This window comes from Rhinolophus ferrumequinum, chromosome 10 (genome assembly GCF_004115265.2).
Source record: "Rhinolophus ferrumequinum isolate MPI-CBG mRhiFer1 chromosome 10, mRhiFer1_v1.p, whole genome shotgun sequence".
NCBI lineage: Eukaryota > Metazoa > Chordata > Mammalia > Chiroptera > Rhinolophidae > Rhinolophus > Rhinolophus ferrumequinum.
In genome coordinates this window covers 23,082,739-23,097,873 of record NC_046293.1, presented here as the reverse complement: position 1 = coordinate 23,097,873, position 15,135 = coordinate 23,082,739, and the positions used below count along the sequence as shown (strand labels likewise).

General features: G+C 43.7%; 1 protein-coding gene across 2 annotated transcripts in view; it reads left to right on the top strand.

Annotated features, from left to right (window-relative positions):
* ANO2 (anoctamin 2) overlaps positions 1-15,135 on the top strand; it is a 309,555-nt gene that overhangs the window by 227,438 nt on the left and 66,982 nt on the right. For both annotated transcript variants that reach the window (XM_033117469.1, XM_033117468.1), the window contains exon 15: positions 9,686-9,760. In XM_033117469.1, the coding sequence (XP_032973360.1) occupies positions 9,686-9,760 (75 nt within the window). The remainder of the gene's footprint in view (positions 1-9,685; positions 9,761-15,135) is intronic.

Below are 15,135 nucleotides of genomic sequence, written 5' to 3'. Positions count from 1 at the left end.
TGTGATGAGGATAATGACATCAGGTACCAAGTATTCACTTCTAACTATGCACCGGGCACAGTTCCATACGTGTGCCCACGTGCTACCTTATTTTATCTTCACAACAGCAATCTTGTATAGTTGGCACTATTTTTAATCTCATTTTTATGGACGAGAAAATTGAGGTGTACAGAAGTTGGTAAGATGCTTGAAATTACACAGTCAATAAATACACCAGCTGGGAATCCACCCCAGGCAGCTGCCTTGAGACTAGACTACACTACAAGGTTCCTGGGGCACCACTGGCTCTCCCAACCAGGCTGATGAGACACCCAGCTCTAGCAAGGAAGATGAAAAACATGATGAGGTGAAGGAAAGAAAGATTAATGAGCGAAGAATGTTTTTTTTCTCAAATGCAACTTTTTGGCCCCATTTCAGATTGCTGGCCCCAGCCCTGAGACCGACTGTATTTTACTTCTTTGTTTTAGTCAGCATATATCGGGGGGAGGGGGGAAAGCTCCAGAAATTCACAGCATAACTCCTATCAGTTTGTGGCTTTAATTTATTTAGTGGAAGTGACCTGAATTTCATCTCTGCCCTCTAACACAGACCACTCTGTGAGTAGCTGAATTTATGACACTGGTCAATTATAATCTCCACCTGAAACTGTGTCAAAATGTCTGCCACACGCAGGGTAATTGGTGCACATAATGGGACGGCTTATGAAAATGCAGTAAGCTCATGAATCCTCAGACCTGTAGCCACAGAAGGCCAGACTGTCACCCCTTACCTTCTCCCAGAGCCCTGAGTCCCCTGGTTTTCCTGGATTGTCACCTCTGACAGTGTCCCAAGGACCTTCCAATGGAAAAGCATCTTGTGTTTCTTCTCATTGTCCCTCTCTTCATAGTGTTTTGCCCCTTCTCAACCCACTGTCCTCCAAGTCTTCCATTTATTTATGTCTCCTCCAGTCTGCTGTGTCAAATCATGACACATAGAGGCATCGAGCACAGGAGCTTTGGGAGTGGTGCTTCGTCAACGTTGAGAGCGTGTATTCTTGACAATGACACTAGAACAAACTACTACTGTATGAGCCTTACTCAAGCACAATTGTACCTGGATTACGAATTTTCTTTAGTCTTCTCCCTGACCCCCGTTTTAAGTCAGTCTCCCAGTCCTGCTCTTCCGTAGGGTCCCTGTCTGGGACCAGCTCCCATCTGTCATGCAGTTTTACCCCCCTGGTTTACGCAAGTCATTATGATTTCCCTGAGAAACCCCATCCAGGCAGTGTCAACTCTCCCCATCCCTGGTTCTCCATGCTGTTGCCCCTAACCGGAGGAGGAGTTGTTGGGTTCAGTCACCTCCAGGTTGATAGGAGGCCTTCATCTGCTGTCATGGTTGGACGCCTTGTCTCGGGAAATCAAGTCCAAGTGTCCTGCAGAAAGGGGTGAGGACCTGCCAATCTGATTCCCACCTACCACTGGCCTCATGTGTTCTAACAGAGTCTAGGCCATGCCCTGCTTGCCTCCTGGCACAGAGAGATCCAGGTGAGGCTGCTGAAGTCGTCGCCCAGATTGTTTTCAGGGTTGAGATACATGAACCTGGTAGGAGACACACGGTCACATAAACATTTATTGAGCTTATTCTGTGTAGCTGACACTGCGCTTAGACACCAGATACAAGGAGATGAATAAAACATGGTGTCTGCTCTCCTGGAGCTGACAGTCCATGAGGAGGAAAGTCAAGAAAATCGACAGTTACAGCAGGAGGTAAGGAGGCTGGAAATGTGCAGGACCTGACCTATGTCGTTGGTTTTGGCAGTAGAAAGTACAGGAGTGGCAAACTGGGAGAATGTGTAAGGAGTAGATGCTACAGGACTCGAGGCTGATTGAGGTACGTGTGCGGGAGGAAGTAACCCAAGTGAGTCTCTGTTTCAGGCTTTGCCTGCTCCAAGGGTTGTGGTTCAGTTCACTGAGTGGGGGCTTATAAAAGAAGAAGAAAACAGTTTAAGGAGCAGGATGATTCCTTCTTCTGGGACGTTTAGAGCCTGGGACGTTGCACTGGAGATGTCCGCTAAGCAGTGGGACCAAGGAGTGTGGAGCTCAGCTGAGAGGCCTGAGCTGCTGATAAAGATTTGAGAGTCCTTAACAGCTGGGTGGTCAATAGAGCTATGATTTTATCCAGGAAGAGGGCACTGCATGGGGAGTACTCATATTGAATTGCTTCAAGAAACTGCATCTTAAGAAAGCAAACTAACATGGATGGATCTTGAGAGTATGATGCTAAGCGAAATAAGTCAGACAGAAAAAGCAGAGAGCCATATGATTTCACTGATATGTGGTATATAAACCAAAAACAACAAAAGAACAAGGCAAACAAATGAGAAACAAGAACTCATAGACACAGACAATAGTTTAGTGGTTACCAGAGGGTAAGGGGGGTGGGGGGTGGGAGATGAGGGTAAGGGGGATCAAATATATGGTGATGGAAGGAGAACTGACTCTGGGTGGTGAACACACAATGTGATATATAGATGATACATTACAGAATTGTACACCTGAAATCTATGTAATTTCACTAACAATTGTCACCCCAATAAATTTTTAAAAAATAAATAAATAAATAAAAGAAAGCAAACTGCAGAAGCTCTTTCCTCTCACCTACCATCTGTTTTCTCATCATCTGCAGTGTTGGTTTTGCTCCCACCATTCCTTTGAAACTTTCTCACAGGTTGCATATAACTTTAATGGCAAATTCAAATGGATGCTTTGTTGCTATTAACTCATGTGAAGAAAACCTGTGTCCACATCTTGAAACTTCCCTCCCTGGGCTTTGGTGGCACCATGCTGTTCTATGCTGTGGTTACTCTTTGGTCCCCTTATTTTTCAGATGAGAGCCCTGGAGAGGCAGCACCATATGGGAGAATGTTAAGTGCAAGACTGGACTCAAACACATTGATTCCAGAGCTGCTACTTACTAGCTTGTGACCAAGTTTCTTAACCTTCAGGAGCTGACTTTCCCCAGCTGTAGAATTGGGATAATAATCATAACTTCAAGCATTATTGCAAGAATTGGATGGGAGATAGCTAAAGCACTTAGCCGATTGCCAGTAACGTCATGAGCAATTTAAAAGTAGTAGCTCTTATTGTTTAGTGTGTTTATAGGTAAATGACAATACCCAACAGAAAACAACTGGTTTAAGAGAATAGTTACCAAAATGTGGTCCCCTGGCCAGCAGCATTACTAACACCAGCACCAGCATTACCTGGCAACTTGTTTGGAATGCAAATTCTCGGGCTCACCCCAGACCTACTGAGAATGGGGTCCAGAAATTTGTTCTAACAAGTCCTGTAGGTGATTTTGAAGATGCATGCTAAAGTATGAAATCACTAGTTTAAGATAAGGAAGAACGAAGTCTTTGTGGGTGGGGGGAGCGTCCAAAGGATAGGTAGAGACTGGCAGTCATTAGAAGGGTAGGGGCATCTCTCCAAATGAGACAGGAAGGTCAGGTGATTTAACCTTCTTCTCTACCTAAACATTGCTGCTGTCTGCAAGCACCCCATGCTCTGGTTACTCTAAACCAGATAGTACTATAAACCAGATAGTTACACTTGATAGTACTATACGTTCTTATAGCTCAGTGCTTTTGAACATGACACAGGCTTTCATCCATCTTTTCATTCTAGGAAACTCTTATCATCCTTTAATCACAGAAAAATGTCCCCTCATCTTTGAAATCTTCTCTTCTTCCCCTAGGCAGGTAGTCACACCCTCTTCCCTGTTCCCATCACATGTGTCACGTCATAATTTATGTCCCTATTTCTCAGTTTCTCCTAGTAGTTAGGGCATTTATTAAGGGCAAAGAATGTGATCTCTTCTGCATATCCCCAGTGCCTCGTACAAGCACAATGCTGGGTACACATTTGATGTTCAATTAATGCTTCTTGTATAGAAACAGGAGTAGTTAAGAACTCACAGTTATACAGAACTTATAATTTTCCAAGTAATGTCACACATGTGGTGTACTCGTTGAGTGTTCAGTAGGGCAGGTTTACTAGTTACCCCATTAGAGATGAGGATATCAGGGCACAGAAAAATTAGATAGTATGCTCAAGCTTGCTCAGCTAATAAAGAAGTAGATAGGGAATGAAGCCCTAGTCTTGTATTTCCAAATCCATTGTGTTTTCCTCTCTCTGACACTTCCCCTAATATATTTGCAGGAAAATAGGCTCAATGTATGAACATTCTAACAGAAAACAGTCTGACCCTATCTGTTCTTGACCCCCTTGTTCTTAGCTGGAGGTGGTGAGGCAGAAGCTGATGACGAGCTACTGGTGATGATGGCAGTGCTCAGCTTCCTGGCCCCATTGGCTTCTCCAAAGAAAGAGGGCCACAGCCTACTTCTTGTGATCCCAAATCCATTTGTGCACCAGGCATGATATTTACTGACCACTAGGCATTTATCATCTTCATTCTTCTTTTTCACGTTTAGTACTCTGCATTGGTTTAACACTGGTATGACTGAGCACCTCTTCTCTATGGCCCCACGTTAGGTAAATTCAAAATATGAAAGTCTGAATTAAAACCTTAGGGGAAACTGTAGACACTGCCCCCTTAAATACGTGGAGTATAATTCCTCACTCAAGTGTGGGTTGTACACGGTAACTTCCTTCTAAAGAATGAAGTTTGGAAAGGGACAAAAAAGTAACTTTGTAGTAGGGAAACCTGATAAATACCCCCTCCGCTGAGTGGTCAAGGTCGATATCGTCAGTGATAGGCCGTAAGCCTGTACCCTTGCTATAATGGGATGGAAATGGCACTTTACCTCTGTGGTCTTTCTCCCCAAAGCCTAAAACTTCAGACAAGCCTATGTGGAGGAACATTCTCCTCAAAACTGTCAAGGTCATCAAAAACAAGGAAAGTCTGAGAAACTATCACAGTCTAGAGGAGCTTAAGGAGACATGATGACTAAATACAATGTTTTAGGTAGGATCGTGGAACAGAAAAAGGCCAATAGGTAAAAACTAAGAAAATCCAAATAAAGTATAAACTTTAGTTAATAATGTACAATATTGCAATATTGGTTCATTGTTTGTGAAAAATGTACCCATACCATGTAACAGGGCAAACTGGGTGTGAAGTGTGTGTGTGTGTGTGTGTGTGTGTGTGTGTGTACGTGGGAAAACTTCAAAGATAATATGGAGAATATAAATCTAGAACTATTCTAAAGTATAAAGTTAAAGAGAAGAAAGAAAGTAGAGGAAGGAATTCTCATTTGTTACTAGTGAAAATGCAAAATGGCACAACCATTTTGGAAAACAGTCTGGCAGTCGCTTATAAAATCAATCACACACTTACCCTATGACTCAGCAGTTCTACTATGTACTTGGTATTTACCAAGTGAAATGAAAACCTGTGATCACACCAAAACCAGTACACAACAACAGCTTTATTCAGAAGTGCCAAAAACTGGAAGCAATCTAAACATCTCTCAGTTAGGGAATGGGTAAATCGACTATGGCACATCCATACAATGAAGTACTACTCAGCAATCACAAGAAACAAACTCCTGAGACATGCAACATGGATGAATCTCAAATGCACTGTGCTAAGTAGAAGAAGTCAAACTGAAAAGGCTCCCTACTCTATGAATGCACTTATATGACATTTTGGAAAACGCAAAGCTAAAGGGACAGACAACAGATGCTACCAGGATCTGTGGATTGGGGGAGGAGACAGACCACTAAGGGACAGGGGGGATGTTGGGGTAATGGAATTATCTTATATCTTGATTATGGTTGTGGTTAAAAGACAGTATATGTTTATCAAAATTCATAGAACTGACACTAATAAAGGTGAATTTTACTATATGTAAATTATACCTTGATTTAAAACAAGTAGGAAAATATACAACTTGGGTGATTGGCCATTTTTCAAACTTGCTCTCCAAGGGATTTGTTTAACTAGTATTCTCACTTAATTGCATTGTCAGTGATTGTGTTTCCAACTGTTCAGTTTGCCAAAAGGGCACTTCTGTGGCTTTACGTGACCATCATGGGGCCACTTGCTGTTGGGGACTTGGAAGTGGGAGCCGTCATCCAGGGACAGAAACAGGACAGCAGAGACAAAGAAATAAACACAGGTGACAGCTAGGCTCCTGTCTTAACAATGGTGACATTATCTAAGTGCTTCCTAATCACTTGCTTTTGATATAATCATGAAGCTGATTACACCTTACTTTTGTATGAGGCCTTATGATTTACAAAGCACTCGCACAGGCGTTCTCTCACGTGACCCCCACAATACCTCTGATGTAGGTGGGACACGTTATGTCATCTCCATTTTTCAAAGGAGAGAGAGGAGCTGAGCGTTCTTACTTACCTTTGTGTACTGGTGTGGCCCTCTCCTGAGCTTGGCCAATTAATACAAAAACACTTGGTAATTTGGGATGGTAGATACTATTTTACATATTTTACAAATAAGGAATATCATAACTTTACAAAGAGGGAACTGAGGCCCTGGGAATTTCCCAAGGTCACTTGACTAGTAAGTATTAGAGCCAAGGCTTAAACTTGGATATTCTGGTTCCAAAGCTACTTCTCTTTCTGTTATCTCAAAGGCTGGTTTTGTGATTATTACGCATAGTGTAGTTAAATTAATGGCATTTTGCACTGAATCTTCACATTTTTTAACGTGCCAGTGAGTGGAGAGTTTTAATTAGCTTCTGTTATCAGAGCCAGTTTTTGTGTGTGTGTGTGTGTTTTAATTTATTGGGGTGATGTAATTTTACTAACAATCAGAGCCAGTTTTTATAAGTCAAGTTTACTTTACTCACTGTCGTCTTTACTAGTAACTTTGGGAGCTTGAAAGGCAGTCTGTAATCTTTGTGTTTCTCTCAGCTTCTTGCATTTGGATAGTGTCTCAGTGTGTGAGAACTGTGTATATGTCAGAAGCTGTGACTTCCAGAAAAAAGGGCTCATTAATGTGAACGTGAGAGGGAGTGATTTGTCAACAAACACTAGAATGTCTATATCAAAATGAGTATTTTTCTTTGAGATAGTCACTTTGAGAGGACATCCAAGTCAGTTGCACTTTTATGCAAGCTAGTAATGCCACCTTCCCTGCCAGGTGAGGTCTGAAATCCTTTCCTCTGTTTCTGTGGTGGTCTCTGAGCTCCTCTGGGCGAGGCTAAGCCTTCTCCTCGCTGTGTCCTCTGTACCGGCACAGAGCCTGGCCCTCTAAGGGGCTCACAGTGTGTTTGTTGAGTGGAACTGAACCAGAACTCATTCTCCAGGACAGAGATGTCACTGCAGGGAAGAGGCAGGTCCGAAGTCATCCCTCTTGGCCCCTGGCCTGAAGAAAGTGGATGACCGCTTGGCAGGAAACCTTAAATAAAACCATCGAGTTGCCTGACTCCTCTCACAGGTTTATTAGTCATCCTTTACAACTGTACTTATTTATTTGAGCCCATTTCATCTTGAGCCATATTTCCTGCTCCTCTGCTCACACTTCCCTTTCCCCCATTTCCTCCGGGACTGTCCAACTCCGCCCTGAGGGCCACTCTGAACCCTGTCTCACCCTTACCGACTGATGTTTCTCGCCCCGTCCCCCTTATCTCAGGGACCAAGCACAGGTTTTTCTACTGCTCCCTGCTCTGTTTCTCACTCTGGAAGCCCCCTTAGGGAGGAACTGGTAACATGGAACCCATGAACTGAGTTCTCTCTCTTTTCTACTCACCACTGGTATTTCAGAACATAGCTGGTGTGGTGGGTTTTAAGGCAGAACCTCTCACATCTAGGCCAGAGAGCAGAGAAAGAGCCAAAGGATCTTCAAAACCTTCATTGTAATAAGGGAGGCCTCAGGAAGAGCCCATGATGCACCCCTTCCTTTTTGTTTTCAGAATCCCTACTGAGTGTTGTTATCTACCAGCCCATCGTCCAGTTTTCCTTATCAAAATCTTAAAGGAAAATATCCCTAAGTGTGAGTGAAACTAAGAATTAATACTGAAGAAAAAAGAAAGAAGTGCTGCTCCCTTTAGATGTTGGCCCTAATGTAGAAGAATATGAATTGAGCATTGTTCCAGTCCTAACAGAACTAGATTTATATGCTCTCAGTCATTCAGAGTGGTCCCAGCCTGTGCCTTGTTCTTACTGTGTGATGGAAAGGCTGCTGGGCTAGCAGTCCAGAGACCTGATTCAATCATGAAGTCTGTGAAAAACTGGTATCGCTTGTTTATATCACCTGTAAATGAAAGTTCTAATTACTAAGTGACTTCAGCCTTAGCACTCATTCCCACTCCCATTTATTAAGCCGGCTCATTGCATGTGCTCAGCTCCAGACATGCAATAAGAGAGACACATCATTCCTTAATTCCCTACAGGCTCATGCCCAAGATACCCTTCACCCCCACGCTGGCAAGAGCTTCCTAAAGCTTTTTGGTGTGTGGTGTCACTTTTGTCTCCTTAGACTGTGAGCCCTCCAGGGACAGAGGTCATATCCACTTTCTTCTGTCTCCCCACCAAGGTCTGCACACAGTGGACATACAAAAATTTCTAGAAAGAAGTCTTCCAGGCCAAGAAGGTCCTTAGCCTACAGTACAAGCTTTCAAAGGCTAGATGGCACTGTTGCTAGAGCCAAATCAGGTGTATTCTGAAAGAGTGGTGAAGAGAGAGAATAACAGAGCAGGGAGCCCTGGAACCCTCACTGGCTGAGTTTGCTTCAGACACATTGTAGAAAAGCAGGACTCCTACTTTCCCAACTTAGAGCTCTTTACCATTTTTGTGGCATCTTTGGCTGCTGATGGTCTTCATAGCAACCTTGACACTGTATCAATTCTAATTTTATGGAAATGCAGCACAGAGAAATCAAGTGCCTGGACTAAAACTACATGGCAGCTAATCAGCAGAGAGTTTTACTTTCCATACCTTGTTGGCACCCCCAACCACAGGAGGGTCCCAGAGTGTGCTGAGGGAGGACTCTGGCCAGAGATATGGTTGTCCCAGGAGGGTGGCCTGGGTGAACTGGACCTAGTCTGAGGGAAAAAGTAGCGTTCTCAGCCAGACTGACTGCAGGGTATCAGCTTAACCTATACCTTGAAATGTCTGCATTTGTGACCAGTGGAAAACACAGTCATTTTGGAGTAATCAAATGGCAACACATACAGGTTCTTTGAAGAACAAAAAACTTGTGGGTAATTTGTATACTTATTAAGATCTAAGGTCAATGGTTGATGTTGTATTTAAAGAATGACCTATTTTAGAATGCTGCCCTGTGGTCGAGTTGTACCTGTCATTTGTCCATTGCTTTACCACGTTCACATGCTTCTCATTAAAACAAAACAAACAAAGAAAACCATCCTGTGCGGCAGGCAGGACAGGTGTCGCAACTGTGCCCATTTTTTAATGAAAAAATAGAGGGTCAGAAAAGCTAAGAGACATATTCAAGATCACAAGTGGTTGAACTAAAACTTCAGCCCAGTATGAAGCTGAAATCAAATCTGTCCTCTTTTCACCATAGTTTTTCCAGGCTTTCTAGATATCACAAAATTAGGAGGGCTGTTGTTGATGTGGAAGGTAAGGCATCAGAGACTAGAAAAATACCTATATAGAGTGATGAATGATTAATGATAGGAAAATTTATGCAAAACTGAGAAAGTGAATATCTTTAATTTGTGCCATCTGATTGTCCCTACTCTCCTGTTTCTCCCCAGGATGATGAAGATAAGCTCACCTGGAAAGATCGTTTCCCAGGTTACCTGATGAACTTCACCTCCATCTTGTTCATGGTAATTTCCTTGAGGGAACACCTGCCTCTGACTTATGCATGTTAGGTCCTGTTAAATGAATAATGTGGGTGTGTTATTCTACACGCTTTGGGGATAATGAGGGGTTAGTAAAGATGAAGCCACAATCCCTTTGTAGAGGGACAGGATCTTATCTGCTAGTGAGGCCATTGCTGGTATCAGTCACATGAAGAGGGGAAGGTGATTGCCTCAGACAGAAAACAGACCTGGGAGAGGTCAGTGAGCTTCAGTGGCTCTCGAAGGGGTTTCTATTTTCTCAGAAAGATGAGGGTAGAAGGAGATTCTATCTTCCCAGCCTTGACCACAGTTGAAACTTCCAGGGGGTGGGTTGTGAGATGATACCTTTCACCTGGGGAAAGACCAAGACCTTGGAAGAAGTAATCAGGTAAGATGGCTACCGAATTGTGGCAGCTTGTTCAGACGGTGGGCTAGCTCTCTCTGACGGTTTCTGGAATAGAACAGAGTCTGGAAGCCATAAGAGTCAGCCAGCCTGGGCTTTATAAGCTGATTCTTCAGTTTCCCTGGAGTTGCTTGTTTATTTCTCTGTGTTCTCCCTGAGAGTTTTGAGAGGGACTTTTTGAAGGACCCAGATGGTCTCAGCTGTGTCAGGGAAGGCAAAGGAGGTGTCTCCGATTCATATTTGAGTCAGATCAATAAAGTGCTACCAGGTCATTGTTGGGAGCTAGGATGGCTGAGCCAACGGTAACGTCAGATATTTGTAGCACCCCATCTTGCTGAAAATACCAAAAGGTGAAACTCAGAGGACTGCCCTCGGGTCACTGAGACATCTGCCCCCTCTTTATGGGTAGACTCCTTCTAGGAGTCAAGACTGGAACTTCTGTTTTACAAAGGAGAGTTGTGTTCTTACAGCATTTTTAAGCAGGACTACACATTTGTTGTGGGGTGGGGGAGAGATTGCTTATTCTAACAAAAATGGGACTGAAATTATATTAATTTTCTGGACCTACTGGCCACAGGTAACTCTGATCCTGGCCTGAGATTATTGCCATTATTATTGCCATCACGACCACTGAGGAAGGGAACCATGTCCTCATCTCAGAAATTTAAAAAGCGAAGGAAGCATCTAATTCAACAACTTGTTTCACAGTTGAAGTGCAGGGGTGATGGGTGCCTTGCCAGAACTTAGAAGTCTACATTTGCTTTTTTCTCATTGCTTAACCAGAGCAAGGCATCTAGAACTTACTCAAGCACATGTGGTGAATTGCAGTGTGTTAAGCTGGAATGATATAAAGTTTAATTTAGTACTTCAAAGCCTCACACAATACGCGTATTGTTGTTGGAGTTCACTCATTCATTGGAGAAGTGTTTAATGGATGCCAACTATGTACTTGACACTATTTTTAGGCATTGGAGATAGAACAGAAAATAAAACAAATACTCCCTCAAATGGTTTATAGATAAGCAAATGCATACATAAATAAGAAAATAGATAAGCAAAATAGATTTCTATCTCTGGTAGTGGTAGATTAGGATATTTGTAACGTCCCATATTGCCGAAAATAACAACAAAAATGGATAAATGTACTTTTTCCATCTTTTTAAAGCCTTGAGAAGCTGACAGGATAGTGAGGAATACTAGGCTAAACTCTAAGGGAAAATGGGAACTGCTTTTACCTTGAGGACATTTTCCCATCTAGGCCAAAGGCTTTGGTTTTGGTGGTTTTATGGGCCAAGGAGGATAGAAATCAGGGAATGGCTGGCTCAAAGTGGAGATTGTAACAGGAAGTCCTCACCAAATTAAATTGGAACTCTAAGGGCTACACTCTCAAATGAAATGGAACTAAACCCAACCCCTCCCTTCTTCTGGGATTGCAAATAAAATTAGGTTTTAAATAGAGCAGGGAGAAGAAGGGAAACAAAATGCTGTTTCTCAGAAGTGACCACGGGCAATCCCCACTGTCAATTCAAAGCCAGGTTCACCACATGAGAGGACCAGGGCAGGCCCTGGAACAGTGTGTGGACCATGAGATCAAGGAGTCAGGGTGGTGTTTATAAAAGAGTGTTTTTCTGTTAAGGAGTTTGGGGAAGCCAAAGTCACCTACTGCAACAAACTCCAGTATCAAATATTGTCCCTTCCTTCACCCCCTGTGACTAAACCTTGGCAGAAGATGCCAGGACCAAGGCCATGGGGATGGTTTTAGGGATGTCAGTCTTCCAAATCGGCTGGGGATATTTTTCACGGCATGACAAGAGCCAGGAAATACCACATGCTGTATCTATCTTCCCCACCGTGATAGAAGCCAGCCTGGACAAAGATATATTTTCTCTTTCTTCTCAAGCCCAGTGTATTGAGCAGAAGTTTTTTTTCCTTTTTGAATGAGTCTTCTTTTGGTGTTCTTTTTATCTGGGAGGGGATTATCAGAGGCAATGTCCTTCCTCTTGAGCTGGGAGCCTGAGCTTTCCTCCCATACCCCAGACAGTCATTTACTTACACTTGTGTATTGGGAACCAGCCATCAGAACGACTTCCTGTCCCTTCAGGCCTCTTAACTGAGCTCTTTAAAATGTAGATCCAATCCTGACACTCCTCTGCTCAAAACTCTCTATAAGTCTTCAGGACTTGTGAGATGTAGAAGCCCACATCCTTAAGCCACAGAGCTGACCCTCCTGTTTTCCACCACCCGTCTCCTGCTCCAACTCTCCCCTTGCTCAGGTAGGTCCTTGCTGAAATGTCACCTTCTCACCTAGGCCTTTCCTCACCACCCTGTTTTAAACTGCGACCTTTTTGAATGTCTCTATTCCTCTTTGTTTGTTTCCATAGTGTTTCCCACACCAGATGTTCTATGTATTTTACCTATTTATTAGTTTATTGTCTATCTTTTCCCCACTAGAAGATCAACGCCATGATGGCAGATTGTTTGTTTTGTTCACCAGTATATCCATCACCTAAAACAGTGCCTGGCACATAGTAGGTGCTCAAGACATATTTTATGAATGACTGAATGGGAAAATAATTAAGCAGATGCCAGAGACAACTTATTCCATCAGTGATAAAGTCATTGGTGTGTGTATTTTTAAAACTCGTGCTCCTCTCACATACCATGCCCTAGACTAGGCACTCTCCCACTAGTTGTTTCTCCTAGAGGTTGCTTCTGCCTGTGCATTTCTACTTGCTCCTCCTTATTCTTTCCTCCACGCCTTTCCCACAGGAAAGGGTCCCAAAGCTGCTTCCCCGGAGTTTCCTCTGACTAATCCCCCTGCTCTCTGCTCAGAGCATACCAGAAGCTTGTGAACTGGGGTCTGTGACTCCGTCTGGCTGTTATTGGGCTCATCCTTGTTGTATGCGTGCAATGGTTTTCTCCACTTCGCTTCAGAATGCAAATCCTGGAGGGTAGGGACCAGACCTGCTCTCCTTCCTGTCTCTCTCTTGTAGTGTCGAAAAGGACTCTGTTCTCTAGGCTTCCATTGCAACTTGGCTATACCCAGAAGTAAAGCCATAGAGTGCGAACACCAGAAGCAACAGGGATCATGGTAACGTGACCATGTGCTGGGGGGTAGATTGCCTCGAGCAGAGGGTCAGCGAATCGTAACCAAACAGGTTCCATGCCTGAGGTACCTCTGGGAAATGGCAGGAGGCGCAGCATGCGGTACAAGATGAACCTCCACTTTTGGCCTAGTCGGGGGAAGCTGGTCACAAACATGAAATATACCCAGCACAATGGTTTGCGTAAAGTGTTCAGAAAAAATTGGTTGAAATTAACAAATAAAACAAATAGTGCAGCTAAAGTGGTGGAAAAAAGTACTGGGTTTCGTGCCAGAAGAGATGAGTTCTGATGTCAGGATGTGATTGCGGAGTTTGCAGGCAGAGAGCAGGGTTCAAATCCTGGGTACCACTAAACGGCATCTACAAGTCATGTCTTATGTGATTGTTAGAAGGATTAGTGCTAGTGATGCTATTCGTTGAATAATGACATCAAGAGGCTGCAAATGGAGCTGTTACTGATGATGATATTATCACCACGCGTATCTCAGCTCTGCCTCATACGCTCCAGACCTCGGACCAATCACACTGCTGCTTCTTGGGCTTCAGTTCCTTATACAGAGGGTGTCAAAAAAAAATGTATACACAGTTTAAGAAAGGAAAAAACTATTAAACTTATAATACTCAATACATACCGATAACAAAAGATGAATATAAGGCATGTGTATACATTTTTTTTTGGCACCCCCGATATATTAGATTACAGGCTAGACGTGGTTGATCCCTAAAAGCTAAAATTCTTTTAATTCCTACTGTGATCCAGGAGACTGGGGTGGTAGCCCATGGCTTGTGACCTTGAGTACATCACTTCACTTTCCACTCCTGTTTCCTCATCTGCAAAATGGTTATGGGACTGGGTTGGTGCTCTCCAAGCTCTTCCAGTTTGCAAACTGTGAATCTTGAGGTATCTGTGGGAAACACCAAAGGAGAGGTTCAAAATCTGATTTCTCTCATGGGATAGAAAATTGACACCAGGGAAGTTAAGGTCGCAAAGAACAGCATCTGAGGGCTGGACAGGGGCATGGTAGAGGTAGGGTTGGGAAGGTCGGGTGGGTGGCAAGGAGGGCTTTTCTAGTGAGGAGAGCAATACCTCTGGAACTTGAATAGAAATCTTGTTTAAGTGCAGATTCTGAGTCAGTAGGTCTAGAGTTGTGCTGGAGATTCTGCATGTTTATGAAACTCCCAGCTGATGGAGCAGGTCCCACGGATCACACTTTGAGTACAAGGGAGAATGTTCTTCCTTCCCCAGTTTAACAGCTGGGCCTCTTGGAGAAGGAGGATAGAAGCTGATTTCCTCCCCACTCGTTTCTCCATGCACCACCCCCAAGACTCCAAAGCAAAGGATGTTTTTGCCATTGTTGTTTTTCCCCTAGTCATTCCCCCAAGTCCAACCCCAAACACACACACACACACACACACACACACACACACACGCTTTTTGATGCCCTGGCCGCCCCCGCCTCATCATTACTTCCATCACTGGCCTTCACTGCAAAAGTGATTTTGGGGGAAAAGAATCTCACACCACGTTTTCCAGGCCCTTACTGTCTGGTAGTGACAATCCCAGAGGAATGGGAAGTGAAAATGTCTACATTGTTGGAGAATGGTGATGTCATGTCCAGGTTTTCCTACTTACATGGTAGTCATTCCTCCCTAGTCTTGGAGACTGGGGTTTCTACTCTTCCCGCCCCCTGCATCAGAAGAGGCCACCCCGCAGAGTGATTTTCCCCTCTAACCTTTCCTCCACCCTGACATTCATGCATGTGAGTGCCCGCATACACACATACATACACTGTCCCTCTACCCAGAGAACGCTGCCATCCTCTCTTCCTTAGGGAGGGCTCTTTTTCACACCG